Source organism: Diospyros lotus, chromosome 8 (assembly GCF_014633365.1).
Source record: "Diospyros lotus cultivar Yz01 chromosome 8, ASM1463336v1, whole genome shotgun sequence".
NCBI classification, from domain to species: domain Eukaryota; kingdom Viridiplantae; phylum Streptophyta; class Magnoliopsida; order Ericales; family Ebenaceae; genus Diospyros; species Diospyros lotus.
Genome location: NC_068345.1, coordinates 35,435,990 through 35,453,924, shown reverse-complemented (window position 1 = coordinate 35,453,924; position 17,935 = coordinate 35,435,990). Strand labels below are relative to the sequence as shown.

Sequence of the window (17,935 nt, the reverse complement as noted above, 5' to 3'; positions counted from 1 at the left end):
CATTTCTTATTCCTGTTTCAGACCCTATTTATGCCTATTTTTTTAGAAAAACGTCCGTTTCCACGTTTCCATTTCTTATCGAAAACATTTCCCGTTTTCGTTTCCATGCAACATAGTCAGCAACAACACTTAGTTTTGCCTTATTGCTCTTAGAAAAGTTCAAAATCCAAACATTCTGCAAAGGAAATGGCACTTCGAGGTTTGAATTTGAACTCCATTTTATAACCCACAGGTGCACCACTTCTACCCTTTCATATTGTTCTGCAAACAAGAACAATATTTTACCAGCAATTTCACCAAGAACTCGGGGCCAGCAACCGAGTAAATTGGGTTGCTGGCCAAAACTAACATTCCCTTACATTCTTGTTCTCTTGCGGAAGCAGTTCATAACCCTATAATGATACAAATGTCTTGGACAAAATGGTACAAAATTACAAATCAGATAAAGAACAATATACAGTTACCCTCCTAAGACATATTTTCCCTTAAATATCGTATAAACCACATATGTAACCTATGGTTGTAAACTTGAACAAAATATAAGCAGCAAAGGTAGTATTATAATCTCGTGGGAGGCATGATCTGGATTCGCCTCCGTAACCCGGAAGCTGGAACTTCAAGATGCAATTCTAAGTGTCTGCAGGCACCGGAATTTGGACCAGAATGTGAAGCATCCCAGTGAAGGCACTTTTGCAAAAGAATCACGGCGAGCAAAATATGAGTTGGTTCTCATTTGCTTCGTTCTGGGCTTCTGATGCGTAATGGAGAATCAAACTGTCGCCTTCTCTTTGGATCTGGCTCGCCCAGCTGCAAGAAAACCAAAGGATCCTCAGTGGATCTGTTCCTCAATGCTGCAAGGGTTCTTGTTTCTGAATGTCCCGATTGATTGTTTTCCTGAGCCAGAGTTCTTCCAGAACATGGAAGGAACTGGTGCTCTACACTGGGAGCTGCCTCAATACCACCTTCAATACGAAACTCATCGTGCATGAATGGTGTGGTTAGCCTCTGATGAGATTCACCTTCAGTAGGAAGTTGCTGGATGTGTAACCCAAGAGGTTCATGGTTCTCAGCTTTAACTTTCAGTTGGACCCGGTCAGGGGGAGATGATTCCCCCACGGTAGAATCCATGCCCACTGCAGAAGCATTTCTTTGATCTAGCAGTGCAGCTTGAACAACAAGATGAAGAAGTTAGCATGGATCAAGTGGTCAACACAACATATACCGCAATAAAAATTTGATATAGAAGTAAGATGAGAATCTTTTGCCACCAATAATCCTCTCTCTGTTAGCACAACAGACAGGATATTTTTCATTGGTTTAGCACTCAGTAGTTGCCAATGCAACAATATATATGATTTTCCAATTATACAGGAGTGCTAAATTTGCTCATCAATATTCCAAAACAAAAGAGATATGAAGGCAAAATAAATGTATACACACACACGCGCGCAAAGAATCATGAAAAATCTAAGCGAGCAAAAGAAGCAAGCATATATAGAGTCGAAGTTGCAAAACATTTTCTAGCCTCTTCGAAGTTCCAAAAGTCATCCTCAGTACCACAGGCATTTCAGACCTCAATTATGCTCCAATCTTGCTTGTCACTTTGTATGAAAGTAGATTATATTTATCATCATCAATCCTTGGTACACTGACAATTTATCCCTCAAACTTTGTTCACAATTTCATTCTCATCCTTTAACTTTTAATTTTTTCTATTTCTGGTTTTCATAAACAAGACAGTTAAGCTAACTGGAAGAAATAAGAAAGGTGTAAATTGGTATCTGAAAGTTAGTCCATTAAATAATACGCATTCCCTAAGAAAAACTGCAAAATCATTTGCAAATACATTTGTGACACTACTTAAAGTAAAATTTCACATGCGATTGTAATTGGTTTCCTCCATGTTCTCATTTCTCTCATTAAAGCATTTTTTTTTCAGTTTTAAATATTAAAACTTCCTTGTTTGATAAAAAGTGAATGATGCGTACATTTTCTTGCCTTCAAAAATCCAGAGTGCTTAAATTAAAAGTATCAAAGTTGGAGGACTGCTGCAAGCAGTTAATCCTTCCAAGACACTTATCATTATAGGACTCCTTGCCATAACTGTAATTGAAAAATGCACCTTGTTCTAAAAGAACCTAGTAAAAATACACTTTTCAGAGGCAATGTTGGGTTAAGTCAAAGATAAATAAAAGATTCAGGACAAACCTTGAAGTCCTTCGTTGTTTGTAATCAGATCAAGCTCAAGGAGGTCAAGAAGACGCCCCAGATCAACTCCACTAGTCCAATTCTCGGGAGGTTGCCCAACTCTTAATTTCAACCGACCTCGATTAGCTGTCCCACCCCAAATGATCCCAACTGGCCGCGGTTTCTCCTGATTTTGACCTGTTAAGAGAATCAGGCTTCCACTATCACCTTCAAGGTCAAAGGTCTGTTGATTCTCCCCAACAACTAGAAAATCAGTAAAGAAACAAATCCCTTTCTCATCATTGTACTCCAGGGCATAAGCCATTATAGTCCCTGTAGTCAAGCCAGAGCTTCTTCCAACTTTTAAAACTTGCCTGCCAATTAGGCTGTTAATTGGAGACTGCAAATCGATCACATTAACCTCACCAATTGCACCTATTCCCTTAACTGATGTGGTCACATTCGACATGTCAAAATCTTCAGAGAAAGGAATGAAGGCCCCATCAGCTCGAACAAAAGTTTCTGGAGGATTACCAGATTGTTATAAATATCAGTGGAGGTCAAAACACAATCAGAAACACATTAGTATGTAATATATTTTATCACACCACTTAAGTAAACAAAACATACATGCAGCTCAACTGATAGGGAACACAAATCTAGCCAAGTTAGGACTGCTCTAAATGAAAAAAGAAAATCAGGATCTAGACGAAAGATGCTGACTTGGACTCAGAATCAGAAAAAGAACTTATTACAACAACATATCAAGTCTTAATCCTACTAGGTAACATGAGTCTACCCTCCTCAATCATCTTTATTATAGCCATATCTTTTATAAGATCACTTTAACTTTTGTCATGCCTAAGAGTTTTCCAACAAAATTTTCTTGATTTTCTCTACTTCTTTTACTACTAACTACTTCTATTCCATCCAATCACCTCACAAGAGTATCTATTGATGTTTTTTTATATGACCAAACATCTTACTTATATCTCACACGTCTTATAGAATAGGAGCTAACGTTATTACAGATAACCTTATTTCTGATTGTCATTTCTTGCATGGCTGCACATCAACCATAACACCTTTATGCCTCTTATAGGTGATGGTGATTTAGGGCCCAAAATTCTGTTCCCTAGATTATAATCTTATAACCTTTAGAGAAACTTCTCTCTTAGTTTTAAAGGGATTTTACAATCACATAAAAATATGATAAAATTACACATATATAGAATGAGTGCACCATTCCTAGAAATAAAATATACCAACCTACCAACAGTACAAAGTATTTTTACATAGAAAAAAGTAACCAAGTTCCACTTTCTTCAAATTGGAGAAAAAGTATGAATAGAAGTCCAAATATTTTCTTTAGAAAGCTTTATTCATAAACAAATTAAATTTTGTATGTTGTCTTAAAATTAGAAAGCCTATAAGGCAAAGAAATTTAAAGTTATAAATTGGTATCCTTTTTATCTTGTCATTATACTGCAAGTTATTTTCATGAAACCTGAGTGCCCTATATAAACCTAAATCAAAAAAGAAATTTAAAAACAACACACTTATGAAGTGCCAAATGAGTGTCATGTCTACGTTGTCATCCAGCATGGACAGCACACCTAAAAAATTCAAGGTACAACTACTGTCACATACTATGTTACATGGATTATTTCGAACGCATGAAACACATGATAACACCCAAAATTTGACAACAATCTGACATATTTTCAATAGGCTATAAGATCTACCAGGACTAGCAATAAGTAAACATATCTGGTAATTAGACTTTGCTACAAGATTATGAATATCTCACACTGTTATTTTATGAGAAGGTCAGGTCAAAGCAACAAAAATGCTCTTAATAATATATGTTACATGAAAATTACATCCATACTAAGAAATATGAATATCTGGTCATGTTCCTGTTTGTTTGACTTTCAAAGAAGAAAATTTGATGGCTAGATATGTAACTGCACCCCAAGTACCCATTCCATGTAACATGTTTCATTTGTGTCGCATCTGAGTTGAATTGACAAGAATAATACTTCTCACTAAACAACCATATCAATGGCTATCATTTCTTTATATATTTATGTCACATATCTTGATCCAATAGCGTGAAGACAAACAGGAAAATTTCCATAAGGAAGACCAATTGGCTGCCATTTACATTCCCCCCCCCCCCCCCCCCCCCCGCGGCGGGGAAACCAAAAAAGAAAAAAAAAAGAAGATAAAAAATGGGGGAACTGATGCTGCTGCATAAATGCAGATTACCTGGGTTTGCCCCGGCAAAGATACCATACCAAAGATCATCTGTTATGAATGATGTGGCTCTTTCCACAGCACCAAGATAAACCCCAGGTCCAAGGCTTGGTGGCAGGGGATGAAACATTTTCTGGTTTGGGTAATCCAAATCAACGGCCACATGGCGATTTGTAAGAAAGCCCAACTGCCGATTTCCTGTTCGGCTCTTGACAATAGCACCCAAGGTTCCACATGTTTCTTGGCTTGCAACCTAAAAACACAATAAGGGTTCTTTAATTTCAAGAGAACAACAGATTATACGTATCAAATTTTCATTAACAAATCAATCTTTCAGTGGCAGAAGGCCATAAGCAACAACAAGCACACCAATCCATGCATCTTAAAGACCACTAGTATAAACACAGAAAATTTTAGGGCGAGCTAACAGAACATGTAATAGAAAATTTTGCAGCATTCATTTCTGAAAAGCAGGAAAAGGTAAGGTTGAAGAGATTATTTCAAAATCAAGCACAAGAAGTCCAAAGTCCTTGAACCCACTGCCACCAAACTAGCTATCCACCCCATGTCCTCTTCAAGTAGTATTTCAACATCACAACTTTAATGCAAACTTGTTCGTTCCTACCACAAGTTCAATACTTCATGAGAATTTCAAAGTTGTGGCTGTAATAGCTCCTACCACAATTTCAATAGTTCAAGAGAATTTCAAGGCTATAGCAGCTTTGAAGTTGTGGTTTACAACCACGACTTAACAAAAAGTGTTATGTTTGCAGAATAAGTTAAGATAGCAGGTTTTGAAATTTCAATACTATATGATTGGAGCTCGGGGAAATATACACATATATATGGTTAAAACCAACAATTCCTTCAGTATGACCCAACTTGGACATAGTGGACAATCTAATGATAGAGGAGTACTCAACTTGACATAAAAAAGGGCATCCCCAGTGCACGAGGTTCCTTGCTTTGAGATGGTAGGGGGAGAGTTGTTTTAATACACAGCCTTACCCTTGCTTTTTTTGCGAAGGGGCTGTTTTCACAACTAGAACCCTTGACCTTCTAGTTAGAAAGCAACAACCATATTGTCACTACCAAAGGCCATGCTCAAGTATCAACTTGAGATATGAAAACAATAATCACAAGCCTGAACCCAACAACCTGAGATAGCCACCATAAATTTCATAACTATGACAATGATAAATTGGCAAAAGAACAGAACCTAGCATTAGTAAAAAAACCATGCAACATCAGTTGTTTGTCAGTTATGGAACATACATCTTATGAAAGAAAGAAAGCACTTGCATACATGTTAGAAAATGCGCCAAACTTCTCTCTTATACCATAGAATGAAAACTCATTCAGGGTAGATATCAAAACAAAAGAACTTGAAGAGCCAACACCTTTGAGTTGGACAACGTAAAGTTCTATGTACTATTACAACCATTTTGATTTCTTAGTTTTGTTTGTTTACATTTATCCTTTATTATTATTAATTATTTTAGTGGGGGAGGGGTGAGGCAAGGAGAAGCTATTTATCACCCAAAAGTGATGTTAGCACAACGCTCAACAGACAGCCCTAAGATACACACCTCAAACAGACACAACAAGCCTAGTCTTAGAAGATTTTTTTTTAAAAAAAAAAAAAGAAAAGAAAAGGAAAGAAGAAGAAAAGAACACTGCTTCACCAAGAATGACCACATACTTATGCAAACCCCGTAGATGCATGCACGCAAGCATGAGCACTCTAAAGCACCTGCTAAGTGCCACATGCACAATCACTTATCTCCAGCATATGAATCTCAAATTGCAAGACAAAGCCTGAAACCATAAGACAAAAGAATAAGCTGCTGTATAATGTGCAATGATTGCACAAGAGCCATATGAACTCAAAGTAAGTATCTAGTAGGTGGATGCCTGCACATAAGTATTACAGCACAGCCGAGAAAGATAGCACTCTTAGTCAAAGCTATCTAACTTTCCCTAGCTGGACACTCTGGACACACAGACAGCAAGGCCACATGCAGCTGCAGATGACATGGTCTCTCCTCAAGTTGTTTATTGATATTGAGAACGCCATTACAGACTACCATCCAAATAAAATAAGCAATCTACAGAGGAGCTATCAATCTCCAAATAACTTTCCGAGGAAGGATTTGCCTCTATCAGTTAGGGCACCACAGAGTGCTCTGACTGAGTATCTACCACCCCAATCAAGCCTCTTAACCCAACTGTTCTCAAACTAGAAATCTGGAGAGAAATCCTGACAGACAGAGAAAGCCGTCACTGAATCAAGCTCAAAATATTGAAGATTTCTCCAGGAAAGGGACCAAACACAACCTGTGGAAAAGAATACTTTTCTATGTATTGTATTGTGGAACTATACACTAAGTATTTATTACAAGTATGGATCTCAATTTAGGCAACCAATCCCAAATAATTAGGGATTAGTCAACTCAATCAAGGAAGAAAAAGAAAGGTAACAATACCAATAAGGAAACATAATCTTATCCTAACAAAGAAATAAGGAAATTATAGATAAGGAAACTCTAGAAATAAGGAAATAGAGATATTCTAGGAAGGAAACAATTATAGGAGAGATTTTAGAATTTTTAACACTCCCTCTCAAGTTGGTGAGTGGATATCATCAATTCCCAAGCTGATGATCTCTTGAAATCTTGACACTAGTAGTTCCTTAATTAATGCATCAGCTAGTTGGTCATTAATTGGAGTGTAAGGAGTACTAATCAATCCACGATCAAGCTTTTCTTTTATGAGGTGCCTATCTAGTTCAATATACTTGGTTCGATCATGTTGAACCAGATTGTCAGCAATATTGATGGTTGACTTGTTCTCACAATAAAGTCTCATATTTCCTTCTTGCTTAACTTTGATATCTTCAACAATGATCTTAAGCCATAGAAGGTCGCATACTCCATTCGCCATCGCTCTAAATTTAGCTTCCGCACTAGATCTAGTAACCACACTTTGCTTCTTACTTCTCCAAGTTACTCCCTCCTAGAAAAGTGCAATAACCTGATGTGGACCTTCTATTCGTTAGAGATCCAACATAATCAACATCGATACAAGCTTCAATAGTCAGCTTGGTACCCTTATTAAATAAGAAACCTTTGCTTGGAGATGCCTTACGATAATGGAGGATTCTAAAGACCACTTGCATATGCTTTTCTCTATGGTCATGCATGAATTGACTTACTACTCCAATTGCATAAGTTATGTTCAGCCTTGTATGGGATAGATATATAAGCGTACCCATTAGTCTCCAATATCTTCCTTTATCGATCACACTACTCTTCCCTTCCCAATTATTTTGTAGTTTGGATCAATAGGAGTACTTCCTACCCTGCTATTGAGACTTCTAGTTTCTTTCAGGAAAACCAAAATGTACATTCTTTGACATATAAAGATGCCCTTCTTAGAATAGGCAATACCAAGAAAGTATTTGAGCTTGCCAAGGATCTTGATCTCAAATTCTAGGGCTAGACACTTCTTGAGGGACTCCTGTTTGACTTTATTATCCCCAGTCATAATTATATCATCAACGTACACCAAAAGGGCAGTAACCATACCTTGACTTGAATGCTTAATAAACAGTGTGGTCTCCCCTACTTTGCTTGTAGCCCATTCCAAGCATTGCTTTTGTGAATCTTCCAAACTAGGCTCTTGAGGGTTGTTTGAGACCATACAAAGCCCTTTTAGTTTGCGCACTTGATTAGCTCCAACGTTCTTGTTAAAATTTGGTGGAGGATCCATAAAATCTTCCTATTCTAGCTCCCCATGTAAGAATGCATTCTTCACATCGAAATGTTGCAAATACCAACTAAAATTAGCTACAAGGGAGAGCAGTAATCATATTGTATTCATTTTTGCTAGTGGCGCAAACATCTTTTGGTAATCAACTCCATAAGTATGAGTGTATCCTTTAACGAGCAACCTTGCCTTATTCTTTTCCAAGGGTAAAGTCACAACTTCCCACATGTTATTCTTCTTTAGTGCATTCATCTCCTCTTTCATAGCTTGTACCCAATCCTTATCCTCTAAAGCTTCATTAATTGAGGTGGAAATGGAAACTGAATCAATAGTAGTGATAAAGTCTTTGTGTTGTGGTGCTAGTTTGTGAAGTGAAACAAACTGGGAGATGGGATGATGGATACATTTCCTGCTAGCTTTTCTCAATGCAATAGGTAAATCTAAATCACAAAATTTAGGTTCATCAGCAAATGAAGTAGGTTGAGTGATTTCATTACCTGATACTGGTTCAATTCCTTGAATTTGCGTCAGTTTTGGATTGGACTTTAGCCTCCTCGAGTAAACTTGAAGTACTACGGTTGGTCCGGAGCTGTCTTTGGAGCTGGTTCAACTGGCTAGTGTTGTTCTTGAACCACAATGTCCTCTAATGAATCATGTGGAGACGAAGAAAGTGGTATATGAGTGGAGGAAGGAAGTGATTGTGGAGGAAGTGATAGTTTGAAGTCTAATCCTCTATCTTCCAATGAATGCTCCCCTTGAAGATAGGGATTAAAGGAAGGAAAATATAGCTATTTTTCATTGAATGCGACATCCATGGTGACGAAGACTGTATGGGTTAATGGGTGATAAAATTTATAGCCTTTTTGAGTGTTGGAGTACCCAATGAAGAAGCATCTTAGAGCTCTAGGGTTAAGTTTACTTTGGTTTTGATTGTATATGTGAACAAAAGCAACACATCCAAAGACTCTAGGAGGTATTTTGTGACTAGGTGAGAAATCAGGATAGAATTCAAATAATACCTTATGGGGCTCTTGTTACTCAAAACTTTAGAGGGAACCCGATTGATTAGATAGTCAATAGTCAAAGAAGCTTCTCCCCAAAACTGTTTAGGAATATTAGTGTGGAATAGGAGGGTACGAGTGACATTTAGAATGTGTATTTTTTATTTTAACAATCTCATTTTGTTGGGGTGTATCAATACAAAAGGATTTGTGGACAATTCCTTTTTTTTTCTTTTTGGGAGAAAATTTACAAGACTTTGATTAAAATATTCTCTTTCATTATCAAATATAATCTTCTTGATTGATATCCCAAACTGAGTAGTTATCATTTTATGACAATTCTAAAAGATCAAACTAACCTCTCATTTTTCTTTCAAAAAGGTTTAGAAGCTCTTTTATTATTCAGAGGAAAGGAAACACGATGTTTGGCAAGTTCACAAATGTCACAATAAAAATTATTGATTGCAACATTTTGAAAGTAAGGGAAACGTGTTCCTGAGTGAAATGAAAGGAGGATGTCCTAACCTAAAATGTTGAACCCAAATTTCAAATGAATTTGAAAGATTGGAATTGGATAAGTTGAAGGAAACACCATGAGCTTTAGAAAACACCAACCAAGCATCACCCCATACTTGAATCCTCAAGGTAGTAGAGCCCATTCCATTCCCTAGCAAATCTAATCATCCTTCCCATTTGCAAGTTTTGAAAAACACAACGGTTAGAAGAAAAAATCACTTTTCAATTTTAAATTTTTGTTGAGCTAGTGGATGAAGAGAAGGTTGGTAGAGAGCTTAGGAACATGGAGAACATCTTTTAGGGTGAGTTGAGGACTTAGCTTTACGTGTCCTTGTCCGACAACAATAATAGAAGATCCATCAACAATAATGATTCTTCTGTTACTGGAAGAAGATTTGTAGGTGTCAAAACGAGGTTGGGTCACATGTCACATGAGTAGTTGATCCTAAATCAAGAACCCACTAGTTATGATAATCCCAAACTTTGAAATTTTCAAAGATTAGACACTCAGTTTATTAAGCTAATGAACACACAAAGAAGATTTAGAGAGAGAGTCAAAAAAGGACTTGATTTTATCAAGCTCGTCCCTTTGCAAAGGAACTTCGCCAACGAACTTGAGGAGTTCCTTCTCCATTCGTTAGATTGGCGTGAGGTTGTTGTGGGCCCCTAGTCCAATTAAGAACTTGGGCCCTTTTGTGGAGTTTGTAGCAGTTTTCTCTCATGTGTCATGGCTTCTTGCAACAAGTACTCCATAACCCATCTCAACTTGATGTTTTCGCTGAATCTGGCTCAGTTTTGTCCAAGGCTGTTGTTGTCCTTGACTCCTTTTGATACCATGGCTGACCCTTCTATTTGTTGGGTCTCAAGAATAACTATCTGTTGACTCTCTTCAGTTCTTACAATAGCAAAAACTTCAGTTAATGATGGCAGCTGCTTCTTTCCTAGCATTTGAACTCGAACCTGATCAAAGTCCAAGATCAAACCTGCCAGAAACTCGAATATCTGATCCCTCTCCATATAGCTTTAAAGAGAATTAGCATCTGTTGGGCACTTCATTTGTGCATTTTGATAGTGGTCTATTTCAAGCCAAAGTCCCTTCATGACATTATAGTACTTGATGACTGAAAGAGTACCTTGTTTTGTTGTTGAAATTTTCGTCTTGAGTTCAAATATGACTGCTACATCTTGAGCTTTGGAGTACGACTGGCAAACAATTTCCCAAGTCTCTCGGACAATGGGAAGAAACATACAGTTTTTGCTGATTTTAGATTGCATCGAGTTCCATAACCATGACATTATCATGGAATCTTCTTCATCCTAAGCTTGAAACTTGGAATCCTCTTTGCTAGGTCAGGTTCCTTCCAAGTGGCTAAGCTTTCCTCTCCCTTTAAGATGTGTTTTCATAATTTGCGACCACTGAATGTATTTCTTTCCATCAAGTCGGTATTCTCTCATATTCGGAAGTTCTCCATTCAATGAATTAGTTAAAGGCTGCGAAACAAGCATGGTTGATGTGGAGGTAATGCTTCCTGAATCGCCCATTGTCAAAGAAATTGTAGAAGGTCGGTTATGATTGTTCAGGAAGGATAGAGAAGAAAGGTGCTGGGCAGGCCTGAACAAAAAAACAAAACAAACAATTATAGGAGAGATTTCTAGAATTCTAACGCAACCTTCTCCATGATACTAAAAGCACTCACCCACTAAAGCTTCTCAATTCCTAGCTAGACAAGAAGGTCAGGAAGAGATCTATGACTGCACCACCTATCAAACTAATATATGGTCCTATCCCCATTACCTACCTTTAACTCAACATTCCTAAAGAAATCATTCCAGAGCTTAAAGAGTCATCCTAGAGAGAAGATATAATGCTATAAGTACCTTGAATCCATGAAGAATCACAAGGAAAAGATTAAAACTATATATGGAGACCCAAATGAGGAAGTCAGAATAAACAGGGCTTAAAGTATTTTGAGCTTCATCATCATCATTATCAAATGCACCTTATCCTAGCTGAGTTCAAGTCAGTGACACAATATTCATAATGTCAATTGGTCTACATGTCACATTGACAATACAAATCTATGCAAAAGAATGATTTGGCAAAATTTTACACTGGATGCCCTTCCCAGTGCAATTCTCTAGAGAGGGAATTGATGAGACAAAGCTCCAGCACCATCTTCATATGGAAAAATTTCTTAAGATGGTAGCGAATAAAGATATTTGATGTAATGTACTAAAAAAGAAATGGCCTCCAGATGATATGAAGCGTGTATGGAGAGAAATAAGCTTTCATTTTGGTCTGACCCTAGCTGATACTAATTCAAAATGGGCTGAATACAATATAACACCATCTGATGATATGGACCTATGTGACTTGCAGTGAATTAAGACTGTTATGACTCCAAATGCCAATAAGGCAGGACATATCTCAAAAAATAAATAAATAAAAAAGAAAAAAGAGCATTAATGTCATGTCAAAACATTAAAACTAACGGTAAACAAATTAAGTTTGGGATATTTAATGGATCCTAAGGCACACAATTCACATGGCAACTTTTCTTCAACTTATGCAGCATTAGCATAGATTTGTCATATTAATGGTATTGGTGCACTTACACACAGAACTGGCTATCAGATTCAAAATGATTGCTCAGGACATTAACATTGAAGAAAAGCATGTTTATGAACTCAAAATAAAGTGAAGCACATGCAAATGCTTGGACCAAGAAATCATCTTTATGTTTGAGGCTAAGAGGCAAAAAGCAGTTCCCTATATCTGACACAATTTATTGAACGGATTATATCCAATAGTGTTTTTGTAAAACTTATTGCTATTAGTAAATATGTCTGAAAATTATTCTCTTCAAATAAGGAAAATGTGATTGTACTGCAATTGGTTATTTAAATTTGACTTTTGTATGTATGGTACATGACAAAAAATTGAGCCATCATTAGGAAGTAAATCACTTAGAACACTAGAACTAAGAAATATGCAAAATAATTCTATCTTGTCTGGAAGTAGGATTTTACTTATCATTGCCCAATACAGTTATCCGGTAATTGTTCACCTAACAAAGTCATAAATAGCCTACAACTTGGAATTAAACTTACATTTGGAAAATTCATTTTAAACAAATTGAATTTGTCTAAAGGGACCTGGTTATACCTCCTTAGTCACTATTACTCCTGCCAGCATCCATTTGCATTTAACTAAATGACAGAACTTAGCCTGTCCGCTAAACAGCATACAAGAAGAAGAACCAGCTGTGGAGAAGAAGAAGAAACACACCTGGGAACCAGAACCAATGTATGGATCACTTCCCCGCAAACCATCTACAAGCTCATTATACAATTGTTCTTTTGGTGTTGCAGCAGGTGCGCCAAAGTAAGAGAATTCTACAACATCAACATCACACCACACGCCACCAGGGCCCTGCTCAATAAATGGCAAAGCCTCTTAAATCTCAGGTACCAAAAGTTCAATAAAAAGCAAGCAAACATTGCATTTAAGTTTTAAAAAAGTTCAAGATTCCCATTAGTTCATTTCCTTGAGCAAAACCAAACACAGCACACATTGCTATGCGTCAATGAGAGGGATTTTCAGATGCAGTTTTTTTTGCCCAGAACCAAGAATGTTCAAACTAGACCCTAAGTTTGAGAAGCAGATGAAGACAAAACCCTCCACAAACAGTATCACAATAAATTAGGAAAAGCCATGAGTTATCCACCCTAAGACACATGTGCCAGAATTTCTAACCTCGAGATAAGCCGGCAAGCATTGTATATGATTGAGCCATTGTCTGTGAACCTTCCGAGCAACAAAGACAAGGATAGCAGGTATATCAGTTAAGAATCCTCGACGAATCCGAAATCCAATTGCTGTGCCAAGACTGAAACGACGCAAGTTCTTACTGTGAAATGCCCTAATGGTCATCAGTTCAAGCAAGGTGGTTGCTTGCAGCCCTGAAGGCAGTCGTCCAAGAGTTTCAGGTAAAACTCCCTTCTGAAGGTTACCAAAGTAATTTGCCCTATCTTCAGCTGCATCAATTAATCGGCTGGAAGTGGGCCACGAGAAGTAGGCAGCATTGCTTTCAGAGTGCTGATTACTTGATGCAAAAGCTTGGGGTGATGGTGGACTGGATGATGATGGTAGATTGGTTTTGTTACAGTAGTTTTTGTCCAAATCCAGAGCTGATTCTTCTGATGGCGTGGATCCAGATTGATGAAATCTTAAATCCAATCTACCTCCATCCATCTTTCAGTCCTACTTGCGATTATTAATTGATATTGTCCAAGTATCCAAGAGCTTAAAAACAAAGGCCCAAATATGGTCAGACCCCCTTTCTTTATTTTACATTCGCCCAGCATGGTCACCCCATCCCATACTTTCTCTCAGGTACGGAAACTTGACGAGCATTCAATAAATTCACCCTCAAGGAGAAGAGTATCTTTTTGCATAATCATCTCTGTACTTCACACTTTTAGACCTATTCACACTCATCTGCAAAAGAGTAATAATCTACAATCACAGAAATGACACATTAAGCACCTTGATGTTTCAACATAGACCAAACACTTTGGGCATACAGAAATGGGAAGTCAGGAAAAGGGAAAACCGCTTATTATGGGAATTATCTTATCCGTAACCCAAACTAAATGATCTTTAATATAATTAGAGAGAATGAAGAATAAAGTTCATTATCAGATGCTAAGAATATCATTTAACATGCCACAGATATATGAAATGGTTCTTGAATACTATAAGATGAATACCCAATAAGTTAGAGAAGGATCAAATGCTAAGTTAAAAGTACTGAGAGGGAAAGGAAAAGAAAGAGCTGATCAAGTAAACGAGAGAGATACCAAATCCTTAGCCCAAGACGCCAATAAAAGAGAAGAAATTGATCTAATCAAGAAATCAATCCGGAGAATTGCAATCATAAGAGGCAACATCAACCGCCTAATGAGTGAAACAGTGGCAGTAAAGACTCAAGATATGGAACCCAACACAAGTCAAACCATAAATAGTTCAAAGAAAATCAAAGCAGCTATATATCAATTGGGTCTAACAAATAACAAGCCATATAATACTATCTGCCTTTCAGCACTCAATGAAATATCAAGCCAACCCAGATTTTGGAAGAAAAGAAAGAAAGTTGTTTCGAAGAGACACAGAGACCAGATTGAAACAACGGCACAAACGGTAATCAAGTGACCGGTTAGAAGGAGCACACACACAGAGAGAGAGAGAGAGAGAGAGCTGAAAATAGAATCGGAAACCGATGCTTTCTTTCCGCTTTTCAACTCATCAACAGTTTGAGCACAGCTCAAAAGTCATCATGGTCTTGGCAAGTGCAACGATATGAACCGAGTGGCTGAATAATTTTCCAAAACAGCCCAAAAATAACCCAGAAAGAAAAAATAAAGAAAATGAATAATATGGGCTTCCGATGCAAAATCATAGAACTAACCTACCAACAAAGATGGAGCTTGCAGATTTTCATGCCCTAATTACATAAATTCCCACCACGTCCGTCCTCCTCATTAGTTGGTAAAATGTTAAATCAAAACCCCAAATTTGCCAGCCTCGGTACTGCTCTTTAAGAGAGAGAGAGAGAGAGAAACCCATAAATAAATATCTGTAACCTGCAGTATCCATCCAGCAGTGAAAATGCGAGGCACTATTTAATAGTGTTTTTTCTCTGCCCTTTTCTCCTTTCATCCTTTTTGCTTCTCCATCATCCTTTCCCTTTTCTTTTCTTTTCTTTTCTTTCCCTTTCACTTCACAGTGAGCACGACAAGATCTCAAACGAAGAGAGACAGTAACAGGGAGAGCGAGAGAAAGAGAGAGAGAGAGGATTTTCTTTGGATCCCTCCATGGCTCCAGCCCAATTGTTGATATTATAATTTTCTGGGGAGGCCCCATCCAAATTTGCTCCCCAAAAGTTGCGCACTTTTCCCCCAAATAACTCCTTTTTTTTCTTACCACAAAACCAAAACCGCAGAAGAAAAGGAGAAAATTCAAGCGGGTCTAGAGAGGCCGAAGAAGGAAGAGGATATGCGTTTTGTATTCTGGTTGAACAGTGAACAACTTGTCATTTTGTAATCTCGCACGAGAAAAACAAACAAGAAAGGGCAAATCTACGGCCATTGCCTGTCCGCACTACGTGGTGCGTGAATAATGGCGGGGGCAAGCGTGACGAGAGTGAGTGCTTGTAGTGGCCGCGACAATACGCCAAGGCAATAATCGGTGTTATTGACAAAAATACAAGATTAAGGGGAATTGTGTGAATTCAATCCCATGATGGAAGGATTTGTGCTTATCAAAGATGGGCTGGATGGATGGCCACCACCACCCCCTCCCTCCCTTTTCAGTTGCTATCTGGTTATCTCTATCATATCATATCATATCATATTGGATTCTTTGTTTTCACTCACTGATTTCAATTCTTTTGTTAACCTTATTTTTAACTTTTAAGAAATAATTACTTAAATCATCTTTATAAAAATCCTTTATGACTTTTCCTAATAGTAAAGAAGGGGAAGAAACATAGTAGATGGTATTGTAATACAATCATTTCTAATTCATTTGATTTGATCAATTTACTCCTTATTCTCTCCCCTTTATTCTTTTGTTGAAAAATAAAAATTAATTAATATCAGACGAAATCTAGATGGATTCTGCATCAATGATAAATCCAATAAATTTCAACTAATGTTTTGTGAACCCACATGAGTTTATTGTTGGCATGTGATAAATCCAAACAATGAATTAAAAGAGAAAGAAGAAAAATAGTTTAGAGAAACCCAAATCTAAATTCTATTAAATCCAAAACACAATGAGACCTAAAAAAAAAAAAATTATTGAAACTTAAATCTAAGTTTTGTTAAACTTATAATATACGTACAGAGAAAATATGAAGAATTAAAGTTTGATGGATGGAACTTGAGAAGAAAAAAAATAAGGGTTCAAATGAAACCCAATATGGGTTCAACCCTAGATTGGGTTACTCATAAACCTTTTTTATCTAAAAAAGTTGCCATGGAAACATTAGTTTTGGTGGTTTAGTAGTAAACTATTTATCTAGGTGACTTAGTGGTTGAGACTTGGAAGAGGCTTCACTCAACTATAAAGTGGGGATATCACGAAAAAAAATAATATTATTAGAGCTACAAAATGATATGTGATAAAATATATATTTTAACTATTATATTTATATATTTTATTTAAATATTTAAACTTTTTGTTATTTTAGGTACACATCTAAATTTGTAATTTTGAGTTAATTATATTTTTAAATTTTTTATTATTTCAATTATACTCATAAATTATATATTTTTGAGTTAATTACATATCTCAATAATTTTGTTAAAAATAATTAATTTATTAGTGTAATTAAAATAACAAAAAATTTGAGATACAATTGATTCAAAATTACATAATTTAAATATATAATTAAAATAACAAAATATTCAAATATATAAATAAAAAAATACAAATATAACAATTAAAATATATATTTAGCCAACAACACCTAGCATCACCCAACCTCATGAATCTTGAAAAGTTAACTCAATGGCACGTTACTATTGAATCTAGAAAAATTAAGAATCACCATAATTTGTTTTTATTAAATTTGGACAAATTTGTGATAACGGCTCCTTGTGAGCGTCCTTATCGTTCAGGTTCAAGAGATGATAGAGGAGATATATTAGGGAGTTCGCAACGGCACACGAGCACACCACAAATATAAGAGCAAAAAGCCTTCCATACACATGCTAGACCTTTGAACTTTGCCCTTGGGGGCAACACTTAGACAAACTTATATTTTACTAAAATTTCATCAATAACAACATTAAATCTATCTATTTAAACAACTATTAAAATTACAAACAATTGAAAAAAAAAAAGAAAAAGAAACCTTAAAAATTGAATTCCCAGCAACAATCCAAACTGGAAAGTTCCAGATAATTAGTTTATAAACTTTTTTGGGCACTAACTAAACCACCATGGCGTTTTACATGTTTGAAAATTTGGGTCTTCAATTATAAAAGCAGGTCACCTTTTTGGCACCTGTATTGTATGTGCCTGCCTTCCTTCCTAGTAGTGGGATAGACAGTACCCCTCCTGCTGCTACTACTATTACTAAGCCCATTAATTAATCACTAACTGCTCTTATCTTAGTACTTAATTACTATTAAAA

At 36.6% G+C, this 17,935-nt stretch overlaps 1 protein-coding gene across 6 annotated transcripts; it reads right to left on the bottom strand.

Annotated features, from left to right (window-relative positions):
* Positions 1 to 200: 200 nt before the first annotated feature.
* Positions 201 to 15,789, bottom strand: LOC127807874 (protein NARROW LEAF 1-like). 6 transcript variants are annotated; one of them, XM_052346060.1, is made up of 6 exons: positions 15,203 to 15,789; positions 13,489 to 14,250; positions 13,021 to 13,164; positions 4,459 to 4,699; positions 2,209 to 2,709; positions 201 to 1,166 (listed from the first exon to the last, which is right to left on the bottom strand). In XM_052346060.1, the coding sequence occupies exons 2-6, from the start codon at positions 13,984 to 13,986 to the stop codon at positions 730 to 732; spliced, it is 1,821 nt and encodes a 606-aa protein (XP_052202020.1). In that variant the 5' UTR covers positions 13,987 to 14,250; positions 15,203 to 15,789; the 3' UTR covers positions 201 to 729. The 6 variants fall into 6 exon arrangements, with proteins under 6 accessions (XP_052202020.1, XP_052202022.1, XP_052202019.1 ...); XM_052346062.1 differs by having other exon boundaries at positions 13,489 to 14,232; XM_052346059.1 differs by having other exon boundaries at positions 15,207 to 15,789.
* Between the last annotated feature and the right edge of the window lie 2,146 nt (positions 15,790 to 17,935).

What these genes read in the sequence shown, in the direction of transcription:
- LOC127807874 (XM_052346060.1), bottom strand. Translation starts at nt 13,986, where the DNA reads ATGGATGGAGGTAGATTGGATTTAAGATTTCATCAATCTGGATCCACG. An exon ending in GCTTGCCGGCTTATCTCGAG is followed by an intron (nt 13,165 to 13,488) that starts GTTAGAAATTCT and finishes TTTATTGAGCAG; the next exon opens with GGCCCTGGTGGCGTGTGGTG. An exon ending in ACATTGGTTCTGGTTCCCAG is followed by an intron (nt 4,700 to 13,020) that starts GTGTGTTTCTTC and finishes TTGTGTTTTTAG; the next exon opens with GTTGCAAGCCAAGAAACATG.